The 15,019-nt window shown below is 43.6% G+C and overlaps 1 protein-coding gene across 5 annotated transcripts; it reads right to left on the bottom strand.

Moving 5' to 3' along the window:
- Positions 1-909: 909 nt before the first annotated feature.
- LOC132821643 (alpha-1,4-N-acetylglucosaminyltransferase-like) lies at positions 910-10,206 on the bottom strand. 5 transcript variants are annotated; one of them, XM_060834355.1, is made up of 4 exons: positions 10,062-10,206; positions 9,704-9,837; positions 5,410-5,899; positions 911-2,856 (listed from the first exon to the last, which is right to left on the bottom strand). In XM_060834355.1, exons 3-4 carry the CDS (start codon positions 5,872-5,874, stop codon positions 2,242-2,244), a joined length of 1,080 nt encoding a protein of 359 aa, XP_060690338.1. In that variant the 5' UTR covers positions 5,875-5,899; positions 9,704-9,837; positions 10,062-10,206; the 3' UTR covers positions 911-2,241. The 5 variants fall into 5 exon arrangements, with proteins under 5 accessions (XP_060690337.1, XP_060690338.1, XP_060690339.1 ...); XM_060834356.1 differs by lacking the exon at positions 10,062-10,206 and adding an exon at positions 9,942-9,970; XM_060834358.1 differs by having other exon boundaries at positions 912-2,856; positions 5,410-5,608.
- Between the last annotated feature and the right edge of the window lie 4,813 nt (positions 10,207-15,019).

The raw sequence follows: 15,019 nt of genomic DNA, 5'->3' as shown, positions 1-15,019 counted from the left end.
TATTTCTCCTTTTTTTTAGCTTTGACAAAGGGTCAGTTAGACTTGAAATGTCAGCTCTTTTCTCTCCATACCAATGTTGCCAGATTTGCTGAGATTTTCCAGCATTTTCTCTTTTTTGGAATATTTTCTCTTAGTCAGGGATTAACTGTCCCCGATCTGATGGAAGTAACCTCAGTGCTTACTGAGCAGAAAGTAACACCATGAATTATTCAAGAGAAGACTAAGCCTTCGGTTCAGAGCAACAGAAGATTGGATTCCCATGCCCAATGACACCTGCAGGATCTACTTCAGATGCAAGAAATTGCAACAATTCTGACAGACAGACAGGTAGAACTGACTTTCCGACTCTGGGATTGGGAAGGTTTGCAGTCCCTGGATACTGCTGATTGTTTTAATTCTGGGGAATCTGTGCTTACCCATTCTGACCTCTTCCACATCTCAAATTTGAGCCGCCCTGCCATTGGAGACCAGGCCTTCAGTTGCTCTGGAATTCCTGCAGTATTCCTCACTGTCACTCTCTCCATCTCTGCTCCTTTAAAATGCCTTAAGTCTAACTCTTTCTATACTGGTCTCAATATCTCGCTTGGTGGCTTGATGTCAAGATTTCCTTCATCTTGCTCCGGTGAAGAACACTGAGAAGGTTTTATTCTGTTGAAGTCTCTACAGAAATGTAGGTTGTTATTTGTCTACTCCTATTTTGGCCAGTTTCAACTTAACTCTCAATGGACCAGAGTCAAGGGATCATTGGGTCTCATAAGCTCTGAAGGAACAGCTTGTGTTCAGTCTGGATTGTGTGATTGGTGGAGGTCTGGGGAGAAGGTTGGTGACAGGAAACAATGTCCAGCAACTGGGAAATATCCAGCGATCGCTGATTAGAGAATAACCATTTAAAACCTGGGTGGGAAATGTTAACCCGAGTGGGATTGATGACTCAATCCAGCACAGAGGCGAATAAAATCAACGGCAAATTCAACCCTGTCCAAAGCAATTTACTGCGTCAAAATCATCAGCAGAGATTTACATATTCACACATCATCAAGAAGACAGAAACATTGCAGTAATTTAAAAATAGATCCATTCATCATGTTAATGAATTAATCAAAGTATACAAGATAGAAAACTAAAACTTTTCACGAGTTTCATCATCCACCAGGAAGCAGAAATAACCTGAGAATGTTTTAAACATAAGTAACTATTCAGAATCCTTCTGAATCGTGACGATCAAAGTGACTTTCAGATCCCAGGCAGCATCACCAACATTAAACTCCACATTCCACATTCCTGACCAGTCACTAGCCAGAGACAGAGTAACCGGGAACACAATGATTGTGGGATTCCACCAAGAGACAAGATTCCAAGTAAGTCCGCGAGACCTGAAATCAGGATGACTGAGGAGCACCGATTAACTGTCCCCGATCTGATCGAAGTAACCTCAGTGCTTACTGAGCAGAAAGTAACACCATGAATTATTCAAGAGAAGACTAAGCCTTGGGTTCAGAGAAACAGAAGATTGGATTCCCATGCCCGATGACACCTGCAGGATCTACTTCAGATGCAAGAAATTGCAACAATTCTGATAGACAGACAGGTGGAACTGACTTTCCGACTCTGGGATTGGGAAGCTTTGCAGTCCCCGGATACTGCTGATTGGTTTAATAATGAGCAGAACTTTCACAAGAGGGCCTGAGACCTTCAGGCTTGTACGTATATAGTCCACCTCAGATAGGACAGCTCCTGTACCACGTGAATTACCTCAGGGCAGAAATACAACTAGAGGCTGGCTCGTGAGAGTGAAAGGGAGTGTGAGACCTTGGCCAGTGGTTGGTTTAGTCTTCATCTTGTTGGAGAAATATGTGATGTTCAAAAGACAAAGAGCATCCATCTTTTTGCTGACCCCTTTTCCCCCCTCTACATATCTCCTACTGTCATCTGGGACACCAAGCTACACCAAAACCCAATCCTTACCATCACCCAGCAGCCTCATGGACAGCAGGAAGATCCCAGTGAAGATTCCATGAGATGGAGCCAAGTGGGATTCCATTAACTCAGCCACAGTGATTGGTTTGCATAGCAGTGATGTTTGTAATAATTAACAATTAGTGTAAAAATGCTGGGCAACATTCAAAAATATCCCAGGAAGAAAGATCACCAAAACTAGACCAGGAATCATCCTGTTCTAACCTGCCTTGTCCACGTTAACATGGAGGTTCAGTGTAACCAGGATGTTCAGTGACAATGTTACTAATTTTTTGCTGGTTTTTCTATCTGGGATGGGAGAGATTTGTATGTGCTTGGACAGTATTCACTAAATAAATATTCTATCAAAGATCGACTTGCTTTGATTTCAATTTTCTGATGACCAATCATATACTTCCAGATATGTACTCCACTAGTCTTTGAGAATTCCTTTTCGATTGCATCATTGCTGTTATTCCATGTATTTTTACGAAAGAACCTTCCCCAATTAGAATATGGAACTGGATAGAACCAGTTGTTGGACAAGAAAATAATCCCTTTGCAATCTTTGTTGCGGAAGTTATTGAGATTATCAGTTCCACACCATTTCTTCAACATTCGGGTCATCAAGTCTGGACCCTGATGGCCCCAAGCTGCTCCATTGTATTTATCAACAAAATCTCTTAAGCACATCTTGGTAAAGGAATGAGAGCGGTTAAATCCCAAAGCTGCATTATTGGCATAATTACTCGACTGTTCACAGAGAAAGTTTCGGAACTCCAAGGGTTTGAGTGAAATGATATCCGAGTCCAGATAGATGCCCCCGTACTTCCACAGCAAGGCTAGCCGGCAGCCATCAGCTAGCACATGCAACCAGTGTCCTTCCTTGCTGGGATCTACCTGCAACAGAGCAAAGGTTTGTATTAATTCTGCCTGCTTGTGTCCCACAGGACTCACTTTTACCATCAACACATTTTTCCCTCTCCTTGTCTAGTCCCTTCCCACTTCTATCCTCAATTCTTCTCATGCTTTCAGAATTTTCAGTCTGTGGGCTCCAGTTACCCCCTCTTCACCATGGACATACAATCCGTTCACACATCTGTCCTCCAGCAGAATGGTCTCAGAGACCATCCAATGCCCCCAGAATGTTAACCTGAGTTTTGGGTCAGCTTTCAATGAGAGTGCAAGCTTCCCGTCACAACCATGCACGATGAACCATCAAACAGTGTTTTGGCCTCTAGCAACAGGCTCAGTCAGACTCAAAACACTGTTATTGATATTGTTGCTATCTAGGAAAGCTTTTAATCTGAGTTACAAAATAATAATATTCATTCGGGGATGTGGGCAGTACTGGCTGACCAGCATTTGATGCCCATCTTGAATTGCCCGTAGTAAGCTGCCTTCTTGAACCATATGGTGTAGCGTGCCATCAATTCTGTGGGAATGAAGTGAGGAGGATAAAACAGATTAGACTAGGTTACTTACAGTGTGGAAACAGGCCCTTCAGCCCAACAAGTCCTCACCGACCCACCCGGACTATCAGCTCTGAGGAAGGATCACTCGAACTGTAAAATCGGAGTTCTCTCCTCATAGATGCTGCCAGATCTGTTGCGCTTTTCTAGCAACTTCTGTTTTTGTAGTACCTATGGGTTACATTGCAAAAATTCGCCCAGACCCTTTCCCCTACACCTAACACTGCGGACAATTCAGCATGGCCAATTCACCTGACCTGCACATTTTTGGACTGTGGGAGGAAACTGGAGCACCCGGAGGAAACCCACGTAGACACGGGAAGGACGTGCAAACTCCACACAGAATGTGGCCTGAGGCTGGAATTGAACCCAGTTCTCTGGTGCTGTTGGGCAGCAGTGCTAACCACTGAGCCACCGTTCTGCCCCTGAAGCTCAGTGATAACTGAGTAATGAGAAAGTTTAGAAACAGAAAGTTTCTAAGGTTACCCCTCGACCTCCTACTCCCCAGTGTAAAAAGTCCCAGCCTATCCAGCCTCTCCTTTTAACTCAAACTCTCCAGTGCCAGCCCCATCCTTGTAAATCTTTTCTGTACCCCCTCCAATTTAATAATATACATCCTCTACCAAAGCAACCAGAATTTTACACTGTACTCCAAAAGTGCCCTCACACATGTCCTGCACAACCTCAACACGATGCCCCAACACCTGCTTTCAATGGCCTGAGTAATGAAGGCACCCTCCTGTCTTCCAGCACATCACCTATGGCTGTAAATGATATAAATATCGCATCTGGAGGGCCCTGCAATTTTTTTCCCTAGCTTCCCACAGTGATCTAGGATACACTTAATCAGATCCCAGCGATTTATCCACCTTTATATTTTTTTAAGACCTCTAGCACCTTCTCTTCTGTAATATGGACTGTTATCAGACATATTATTTAATACCCAAGTTCCCCAGCCTCCATGGCATTTTCCAAGGTAAATAATGTTGCAAAATAATTGTTAATATCTCTCCCATCTCTTATGATTCCACACGTCATCAGCCAAAGCTTTCTCACATCCTCTTTTTGCCTTCCTGACTTTCTTCTTTAGAATGCCCTACTCCCCTTATACACTTCAAGAGATTTACTTGATCGCAGTTGTCTACACCTGACATATGCCTCCTTCTTATTCTTGACCAGAGCCTCAATATCTCTTGCTATCCAGTGTTCCCTTCTCCTACCAGCCTTGCCATTCACTCTAACACTAACATACTGCTTCTAAACTCTTCATTAGATGAATTCATCACTGAAGTATTGATCTTGCAATGATGACAGTTGGACAATTTGTAGAATGAATTTTTCCTGCAGTTACAATGGGGCCCAAATGGCTTGCTTCTTTCCAATTTTTACTCACTGAACTGACTGACTTTCTAGCCCTCTCTCACACACAAACTGACCTCAATCCTGACCTTCTGCACAGTCTGACTCTCTGTTTAACAGATAAAGAAAAGGTTTGATCCTGGTTCCCCTCCAGCTCTGTCTCAGGGATTAACTATTTGAGTCACCAATTAAAACTGTTACCTGCTTCCTGGTATATGTTCCCCTGACATCTACTGCCTAAGCCATACCCTCTGCGTTTAAATGAACAGAGTAATTTCAAATGAGTGTAGGTGTGAAATTAACTGGTATAATATTCTGTGACTGAGGAGTTTCCAAACTAACAGCTCCCAACCACCAATGAACAAATTGCAGTCTGAATAATTGAGATAAATATTGACTTTCAGAAAGAAAATGACCATGGACTTCTTGCAGATTCTCCAAATGATTTTGTCAGGGCCTGAAACTGAAATTCAATCTAAAACCCATATCCATCATCATACTATAGAAACAGGGATTTAGTTTATCAGTGTAAATCTCATTACTCATTTGTCAGATTGATGACTAAAAGCAGCTATTATCATCCATACAGTCATCCACCAGCCAGTTCTGTGCAACTCCTTACCTTCACATACCATCCAGCCAAGGGCGTGTTGTTGAACAATTCTTTAGGATTCAAGGGCAAGATGATGACATTCTTGAATGAAGAAAGCAGAGGGATGCCTTTGTACTCAGGTTCTCGATACGCAGATACTTTCCCAGTGAATCCTCGCATGAAGTAATAAACTGGTTTGTTTGGGTTTAGTCTAGCTGCTGATTCGATGCTGCAGATGACCAATGGGGAAGGGTTTAGTTCAGTGGAGGTTTGTAAAAACATAATTCCAGGCTCTGTGCTTGGGTGTGGGCGTTTCACAATCACCTTGTTCTCAGACCATTGGCCAATGGACATTATTTTAGCCGAATAGTTTGTCAGAATGATTGTAAAATCATTTACTCTTAAAAAAATGTTATCAAATGAGGGGCTTGTGAAAAGAAAGATGACAACTATTAGTGTTAGGAAAAATAAGGTGAGGGTCTGACACCTTTTCATCTCTGGAGATAGTTTTTCAATATTCCTGTAAAAAGAAATAGTCCAGTTGTGATGTTATACAGACATACCTTTGAGAAACATCAGTTATGATTTCAGAGAAAGTGAGGACTGCAGATGCTGGAGAACAGAGTTGAAGGGTGTGGCACTGGAAAATCACAGCTAGTCAGGCATTATCTGAGAATCTGATTCCTGATGAAGGGCTTACACCTGAAACATCGATTCTCCTGCTCCTCAGATGCTGCCTGACTGGCTGTGCTGTTCCAGCACTATACTCTTTGAATCAGTTATGAATTCAAAAGCAAAATGCATTTGTTGCTGGAAATCAGAATAAAAGCTGCTAACAGCTCAGCAGGTTTGGCAGCATCTGTAGAAAGAGAAACGGAGTTAATGGGGGGATACTTGTCCTTGCGCTGGTGCCAAAGATAAATGTGAACAAGTGAAGTTAATTGGGTAAGAGTCAAAAATGCAGATTATCATCAAGAGAATCTTTAGCAATTTAAGTTCTTTGATCTCAAGCTGAGGTTTCAACTTCCAAGCTGCAGGTGTTCAGGGATGTATCTGCACACATTAACTTCTTACTAAAAGCACAACTTTTAGCAGGAATTAATTTGTCTTTCTCAAATAGCATCAACAACCACCCAACAATAAATGGAGCAATACATACTCCACATGATCTCAAGAAAAGCTGAGTGCACTGGCCACACGCAGGAGTTTTACACAATCCAGAACAAACTGATTGGCACCAACATGAACATTCGGACACATCACTTTGACATGTCACGGCTGCTGTGTATGCTGTCTACAAGCTACCCTGTGGAAATCCACAAAGCATCCCCTCACTGCAACTTCCAAATCTGCGACCACAACCTATTCCAAGGACATGGGGCCACAATGAGCTGCAAGTTTCTCACCAATAGACATCGTCCCAACTTGGAACCCTCACTGGCAGCATCTGTGAAGAGAAATCAAAGTTAACATTTTGAGTTCGGTGACTGGGGTAGTTCTCAGAAAGAGTCACCACACCCGAAATGTTAGCTCTGATTTCTCTTCACATGTGATGTTCGACCTGCTGAGCTTTTCCAGCAACTTCTGTTTTTGACTCTGATTGAGAGCATTCACTGTTCTTTTGGTGTTTATTTTGACCCCTCACTGTTCATTCAACATTGTTGGTTCAAAATACAGGAGTCCCTCCCTCCCAGGACTCTGGGTATACCTCCAGCACACAGACTGCAGCTGGCCATAAAGCAAGAGCACAGATGCTAGGCTTATAATCCAGAACCCTAGGTTTATGTTCTGGGGTCATGGGTTTTAACCCCACCAAAGCAGATGGTGAAATTTGAATTCAATAAAGAAAAGTCTGCAATTTAAAACTAGGCAAATGACAACCATTTAACCATTGTCAATTGTCAGAAAAGACCATCTTTTTCACTGATGTCTTTCAGTGCTGCCCTTCCCTGATCTGGCCTACATGTCAGTCTAGAACCAGAGCAATGTATTTGACTCTTACCTGCCCTCTGAAATGGCTCCAACAAGCCACTCAAAGAGCAATTAGGAGCAGGTAATTAATGCTGGCCCAACCAGTGACGCCCACATTCCATGAATGAACAAACAAAAGATGAAAAGTCATCCCAGCAACATCACAATTCCTGATATGGGTGAATGGATATAGAATAAACATTCAATTCAGCAGTTGAAATGTGCGATAAACCACCTGGGCCTCTTGCTGAGATATTTGTATCATCGATAGTCACAGTTGAGGTGCTGGAAGACTGGAGGTTGGCTAACATGGTGCCACTGTTTAAGAAGGGTGGTGAAGACAAGCCAGGGAACTATAGAACAGTGAGCCTGACAAGTGGTGGACAAGTTGTTGGAGGGAATCCTGAGGGACAGGACGTACATGAATTTGGAAAGGCAAGAACTGATTAGGGATAGTCAACATGGCTTTGTGCGTGGGAAAGTGGAGTCACAGGTAGATAGGATTGTGAAGAAAGCGTTTGGTATGCTTTCCTTTATTGGTCAGACTACTGAATACAGGAGTTGGGAGGTCATGTTGTGGCTGTACAGGACGTTGGTTAGGCCACTGTTGGAATATTGTGTACAATTCTGGTCTCCTTCCTATCGGAAAGATGTTGTGAAATTTGAAAGCGTTCAGAAAAGATTTACAAGGATGTTGCCAGGGTTGGAGGATTTGAGCTATACGGAGAGGCTGAACAGGCTGGGGCTGTTTTCCCTGGAGCGTCGGAGGCTGAGGGGTGACCTTATAGAGGTTTACAAAATTATGAGGGGCATGGATAAGGTAAATAGGCAAAGTCTTTTCCCTGGGGTTGGTGAGTCCAGAACTAGTGGGCATAGGTTTAGGGTGAGAGGGGAAAGATATAAAAGAGATCTAAGGGGCAACGTTTTCAAGCAGAGAGTGGTATGTGTATGGAATGAGCTGCCAGAGGATGTGGTGGAGGCTGGTACAATTACACCATTTAAGAGGCATTTGGATGGGTATATGAACAGGAAGGGTTTGGAGGGATAAGGGCTGGGTGCTGGCATGTGGGAATAGATTGGGTTGGGATATCTGGTCGGCATGGACAGGTTGGACCAAAGGGTCTGTTTCCATGCTGTACATCTCTATGATCCTATGACCTGAAAGCCAGAAAGCTGCTTTTCAAATATAATCCTCAAAAAAAAGTAAAGTACAGCAGATGCTGAAGATTGCAAATAAAAACAGAAAGTACTGGAGAAACTCAGCAGGTCAGGCAGCAATGATGGACAGAAACAGAGTTAATGCTTCGAGTCAGGTCTGATTCTTATTCAGTTAGTAGAATGTGAGGACTGCAGATGCTGGAGATCAGAATCAAGAGTGTGGTGCTGGAAAAGCACAGCAGGTCAGGCAGCATCCGAGGAGCAGGAAAATAGACGTTTCAGGTGTAAGCCCTTCATCAGGAATCTGCTGATTCCTGATGAAGGACTTATGCCCGAAACATTGATTTTTCTGTTCCTTGGGTGCTGCCTGACATGCTGCACTTTTCCAGCACCACATTCCCTACTCTGACTCTTGCTCAGAGCTGCAAAGGGCTGGAAAATGCTCTGGTATTTATTTTACTGACGATAGGGGAGAGAAGCCCACTCTGTGTCCCCTCAGCACCTTGCCCACTCGCCCCTCCTTCCCTTTGTCAACAACAGAATTCCATCTTTTCTCAGCCCCCTTCAGTTCCAAAGAAGGGTCACGGGACTCAATGTCCCTCTCTTGTCATGAGAAGCTTTCTGACTTGCTAGGTTTCCTTAGCACTTTCTATTTTTATCTTAAATGGATTCATTTTTTTCATTGTTCTTCAACTTTTGTGATCAGTCTACGATCGAAAATGCCAGAAACTGACCCTCCCAGCTTTCCAATCTCCTGCAGTCTCTCAGCCTGTGCTGTTCCGTCCTGCTCTGTCTGTCTCAGCTGCTCACTGCACTTTCAGGGAAACCTCAGTAAGAAACTGATTGTTTAGTTTTGAAGAAAACAATATTGAAAACTGTTCTCTGTTTCTCTTATCAAATCACACGCATTTAACACGACATTGTACTGACTCAACAATCAGTGTAATGATGATCTTATGGTTCTGACCAGTGTAACAGCACCTACCATTTACATCTAGTGAAGGTCTGAAAGAACAGTAACACCAATATTGGTAAAGACATTTTCTCTGCCTGAATGTCTCTAATCTATATTGTTCCCAGTACTGTTCTCTACTTCAAACATAAAATACAAATACAAAGAATATTGTAAGTACAATTTAACAAGAATATCCTGACGATGTGACAGAGGAAGAATTTTAAAGCCATTCTCACTTACCGGATGAATCCAGTCTGTGAACCAGACAATGAGCTGTTTTATATCAATAAATTGCTTTCACATTCAGGAGCCGAATGGGTGTGTATGTGTAGATGGAAAGGTTCACATCAGGTGTGTCACAGTATCGGGAAGTTCTGCAGTAAAAGCTTTTCAGATTAAAGGATATCAATGCTGCTGAATCCAGTGTTTTACTTCAGTAACAGACACGTGGAGTTAGTTTCAGAGACTGTCACCATACCTGACAGTGATTAATAAGCATGCTGTTTCCAAGTTACAATGAGGAAAGAAGCCACAAATTACAAAGTTTGAGGCCAAAACAAAAGGAATTCACAAAGAGAATGAATGCCAGATTACTTACCTGAGCCACATGCAAATGACCATAGGGCAAACAAGATTAATGAGGTAAAGGCATTACACAGAGGTTTGTTTGGGAAAAATGGGGTCCAATTCATGGGCATAGCAATCAGGTATTGTGTTAAGGCGAGAGCTGTCCTACATGCTGGAACCTGTGCCCTAGTGAATCATGTAATGCCGGTGCTGAATAGGGCTTTAAACGAATTATCTGGAGGGAGGGACGATTTTAATAAAAGGAAGTTACAAAAATTCAAGAAGAACCAAAAAAAAAGCAGAGGTGCGGGGTACTGACAAAGCAAATATTGATCAAAGTGTGACAGGAAGGGGAGAAAAGTGCTACAGAAATTAGAATTAAAGAGTAATAATGGTAAAAATTCAAAACTTAAGTCTCCTAACTTGAAAGTAAGTTGCACTTAAACTAGTTAGGTGAGTTGATGAGATAGACTAGAAAACATTCCTTTGATATTACTTTGCAATGCATTTAGCTGTTATGTAATGCAATGGCAGACTCTCCAAATGTCATTTGAGTTTAATCCTGATATTTAATCCTGCTCACACCCCCAGTATTTCCTGACTGTGAAAACAAATGGCACTGATCCAGCCATCATTATGCACAGCTCCTGATCCCTGGATCTTGGACATATTCCATTGAGCAGGTGACTGTGATTTTTAAAATCCTATTCTTCTCACATTGGGATGATCTTTGCTCAGTCTCGTCCAGTTGGTATTTTCCTCTTACTGGAGACTGTAGAGGTATTCGAAAGCAGTGATTGTACTTCTCCAACTTATACTTTCTGTCTTTAAGAAGATATAAAGTGTGAATCTATTAGATAGGTCAGAACTGATCATGAAATTATCCAAGAATCCAGTGAGAGGGAGGAACTGAAAGAAAGTAATCCCAGTTAATAAGTCATATTGGAGAAGTTAATGGGACTGAAAACTGACAAATCTCAGGAAGTTGATAATATCTCCCCTCTAGTATTGAAGGAGAACATATTAACAATCCGCTTTCAAACTTCTTTTACTGTTGAGTGTGTGGGCAATAATCTGGCAGATTATAACATGGGGAAAATGTGAAGCTGTTCATGTTCAATAAAGCGTCCCAACCTGAAATATTGAATCTCTTGTTTCTCTGATGCTGTTTGACCTGCTGTGCTTTTTCACAGCTCATTCCTTACACGTACCACCCTTTGCGTGAAAAGGTTGACCCTAAGGTCACTTTAATATCTTTCCTCTCTCACCCTAGACTTATGTCCTCACCCCACAACCCAGGGAAAAGATCTTGTCTATTTATCATATCCATGCCCCTCATGATTTTATAAACCTCCAAAAGGTCACCCCTCAGCCTCCGATGCTCCAGATAAAACAGATGCAGCCTCTTCCTATAGCTCAAACTCTCCAACCCTGGCAACATCCTTGTAAATCTTTTCTGAACCATTTCAAGATTCACAACTTTCTTCCTACAAGAGGGAGACTGAAATAGCACAAAATATTCCAACAGAGAGGTTCTGTTCGCCGAGCTGGAAGTTTTTGTTGCAAACGTTTCGTCCCCTGGCTTGGAGACATCATCAGTGCTCTGGAGCCTCCTGCGAAGCACTTCTTTGATGTTTCTTCCGGCATTTATAGTGGTCTGTCCTTGCCGCTTCCGGGTGTCAGTTTCAGCTGTCCGCTGTAGTGATTGGTATATTGGGTCCAGGTCGATGTGTTTGTTGATGGAGTTTGTGGATGAATGCCATGCCTCTAGGAATTCCCTGGCTGTTCTCGGTCTGGCTTGCCCTATGATAGTAGTGTTTTCCCAGTCGAATTCATGTTGCTTGTTGTCTGAGTGTGTGGCTACTAGGGATAGCTGGTCGTGTCGTTTCGTGGCTAGTTGGTGTTCATGTATGCGGATTGTTAGCTGTCTTCCTGGTTGTCCTATATAGTGTTTTGTGCAGTCCTCGCATGGTATTTTGTAAACTACATTAGTTTTGCTCATGTTGGGTATTGGCTCCTTTGTTCTAGTAAGTTGTTGCCTGAGCGTGGCTGTTGGTTTGTGTGCCGTTATGAGTCCTACGGGTCGCAGTAGTCTGGCTGTCAGTTCTGAAACGCTCCTGATGTATGGTAGTGTGGCTAGTCCTTTTGGTTGTGGCATGTCCTCGTTCTGTGGTCTATCTCTTAGGCATCTGTTGATAAAGTTGCGCGGGTATCCGTTTTTGGCGAATACCTTGTATAGGTGTTTCTCTTCCACTTTTCGCAGTTCTGGTGTACTGCAGTGTGTTGTAGCTCTTTTGAATAGTGTCCTGATGCAGCTTCGTTTGTGTGTGTTGGGGTGGTTACTTTCATAGTTTAGGACTTGGTCTGTGTGTGTTGTTTTCCTGTGTACCCTTGTGGTGAATTCTCCGTTCGGTGCTCTCTGTACTATCACGTCTAGGAATGGGAGTTGGCTATCCTTTTCTACTTCTCTCGTGAATCGGATTCCTGTGAGTGTGGCGTTGATGAACCGGTGTGTTTTTTTCATCCGCATTCATCCCCAAACTCCATCAACAAGCAGGGAATTCCTAGAGGCATGGCATTCATCCACAAACTCCACCAACAAAAAAAAACACACCGGATTATCAACGCCACACTCACAGGAATCCGATTCACGAGAGAAGTAGAAAAGGATAGCCAACTCCCATTCCTAGACGTGATAGTACAGAGAACACCCAACGGAGAATTCACCACAAGGGTACACAGGAAAACAACACACACAGACCAAGTCCTAAACTATGAAAGTAACCACCCCAACACACACAAACGAAGCTGCATCAGGACACTATTCAAAAGAGCTACAACACACTGCAGTACACCAGAACTGCGAAAAGAGGAAGAGGAACACCTATACAAGGTATTCGCCAAAAACGGATACCCACGCAACTTTATCAACAGATGCCTAAGAGATAGACCACAGAACGAGGACATGCCACAACCAAAAGGACTAGCGACACTACCATACATCAGGAGCGTTTCAGAACTGACAGCCAGACTACTGCGACCCTTAGGACTCATAACAGCACACAAACCAACAGCCACGCTCAGACAACAACTTACTAGAACAAAGGAGCCAATACCCAACATGAGCAAAACTAATGTAGTTTATAAAATACCATGCAAGGACTGCACAAAACACTATATAGGACAACCAGGAAGACAGCTAACAATCCGCATACATGAACACCAACTAGCCACGAAACGACACGACCAGCTATCCCTAGTAGCCACACACTCAGACAACAAGCAACATGAATTCGACTGGGAAAACACTACTATCATAGGGCAAGCCAGACAGAGAACAGCCAGGGAATTCCTAGAGGCATGGCATTCATCCACAAACTCCATCAACAAACACATCGACCTGGACCCAATATACCAATCACTACAGCGGACAGCTGAAACTGACACCCGGAAGCGGCAAGGACAGACCACTATAAATGCTGGAAGAAACATCAAAGAAGTGCTTCGCAGGAGGCTCCAGAGCACTGATGATGTCTCCTAGCCAGGGGACGAAACGTTTGCAACAAAAACTTCCAGCTCGGCGAACAGAACCACTACAACAAGCACCCGAGCTACAAATCTTCACACAAACTTTGAATTCCAACAGAGAACTAAACAATGTCCTGTTCAGCCATAGCATTTCCTCCCATCGCCTATAGTCAATGCTCTGTTGCGGCTGAACAGGACATTGGTCAGGCTACTGTTGGAATATTGCATGTAATATTCTGGTCTTTTTCCTAGTGGAAAGATGTTGTGAAACTTGAAAGGGTTCAGAAAAGATTTACAAGGATGTTGCCAGAGTTGGCGGATTTGAGCTATAGGGAGAGGCTGAACAGGCTGGGGCTGTTTTCCCTGGAGCGTCTGAGGCTGAGCGGTGATAAACCTTATGGAGGTTTACAAAATTATGAGGGGCATGGATATGATAAATAGGCAAAGTCTTTTCCCTGGGGCGTGGGAATCCAGAAGTAGAGGGCATAGGTTTTGGGTGAGAGGACAAAGATATAAAGGTGACGTACGGGGCAACTTTGTCACGCAGAGGGTGGTACGTGTATGGAATGAGCTGCCAGAGGATGTGGTGGAGGCTGGAACAATGGAAACATTTAAAAGGCTTTTGGATGGGTATATGAATAGGAAGGGTTTGGAGGGATATGGGCCAGATGCTGGCACGTGGGACTAGTTTGGGTTGGGATTCCTGGTCAGTATGGAAGAGTTGGACAGAAGGGTCTGTTTCCATGCTGTAAATCTCAATGACTCTATGGCTCCATGACTTTGACCAATAAAGGAAAGCATACTCAATGCCTTCTTCACTATCCTATCTACCTGCAACTCCACTTTCAAGGAACTATGAACCTGCACTCCAAGGTCTCTGTGTTAGGCAACACCCCCCAGAACATTATCTTTAGGTAAAAACAATTACTGCAGATGCTGGAAACCAGATTCTGGATTAGTGGTGCTGGAAGAGTATAGCAGTTCAGGCAGCATCCAAGGTTTAGCTGTAAAATCGACGTTTCGGGCAAAAGCGCTTCATCAGGAATAAAGGCCGAGAGCCTGAAGCGTGGAGAGATAAGCTTTAGGAGAGTGGGGGTGGGGAGAAAGGAGCATAGAGTACAATAGGTGAGTGGGGGAGAGGATGAAGATGATAGGTCAAGGAAGGGGGTGGAGTGGATAGGTGGAAAAGAAGATAGGCAGGTAGGACAAGTCTTGGGGACAGTGCTGAGCTGGAAGTTTGGAACGAGGGTGAGGTGGGAGAAGGGGAAATGAGGAAACTGTTGAAGTCCACATTGATGCCCTGGGGTTGAAGTGTTCCAAGGCGGAAGATGAGGCGTTCTTCCTCCAGGCGTCTGGTGGTGAGGGAGCGACGGTGGTGAAGGAGGCCCAGGACCTCCATGTCCTCGGCAGAGTGGGAGGGGGAGTTGAAATGTTGGGCCACGGGACAGTGTGGTTGATTGG

Source organism: Hemiscyllium ocellatum, chromosome 13, assembly GCF_020745735.1.
Source record: "Hemiscyllium ocellatum isolate sHemOce1 chromosome 13, sHemOce1.pat.X.cur, whole genome shotgun sequence".
NCBI lineage: Eukaryota > Metazoa > Chordata > Chondrichthyes > Orectolobiformes > Hemiscylliidae > Hemiscyllium > Hemiscyllium ocellatum.
Note: the sequence above shows the minus strand (reverse complement) of the source record. Positions and strands in the feature narration are given on the sequence as shown.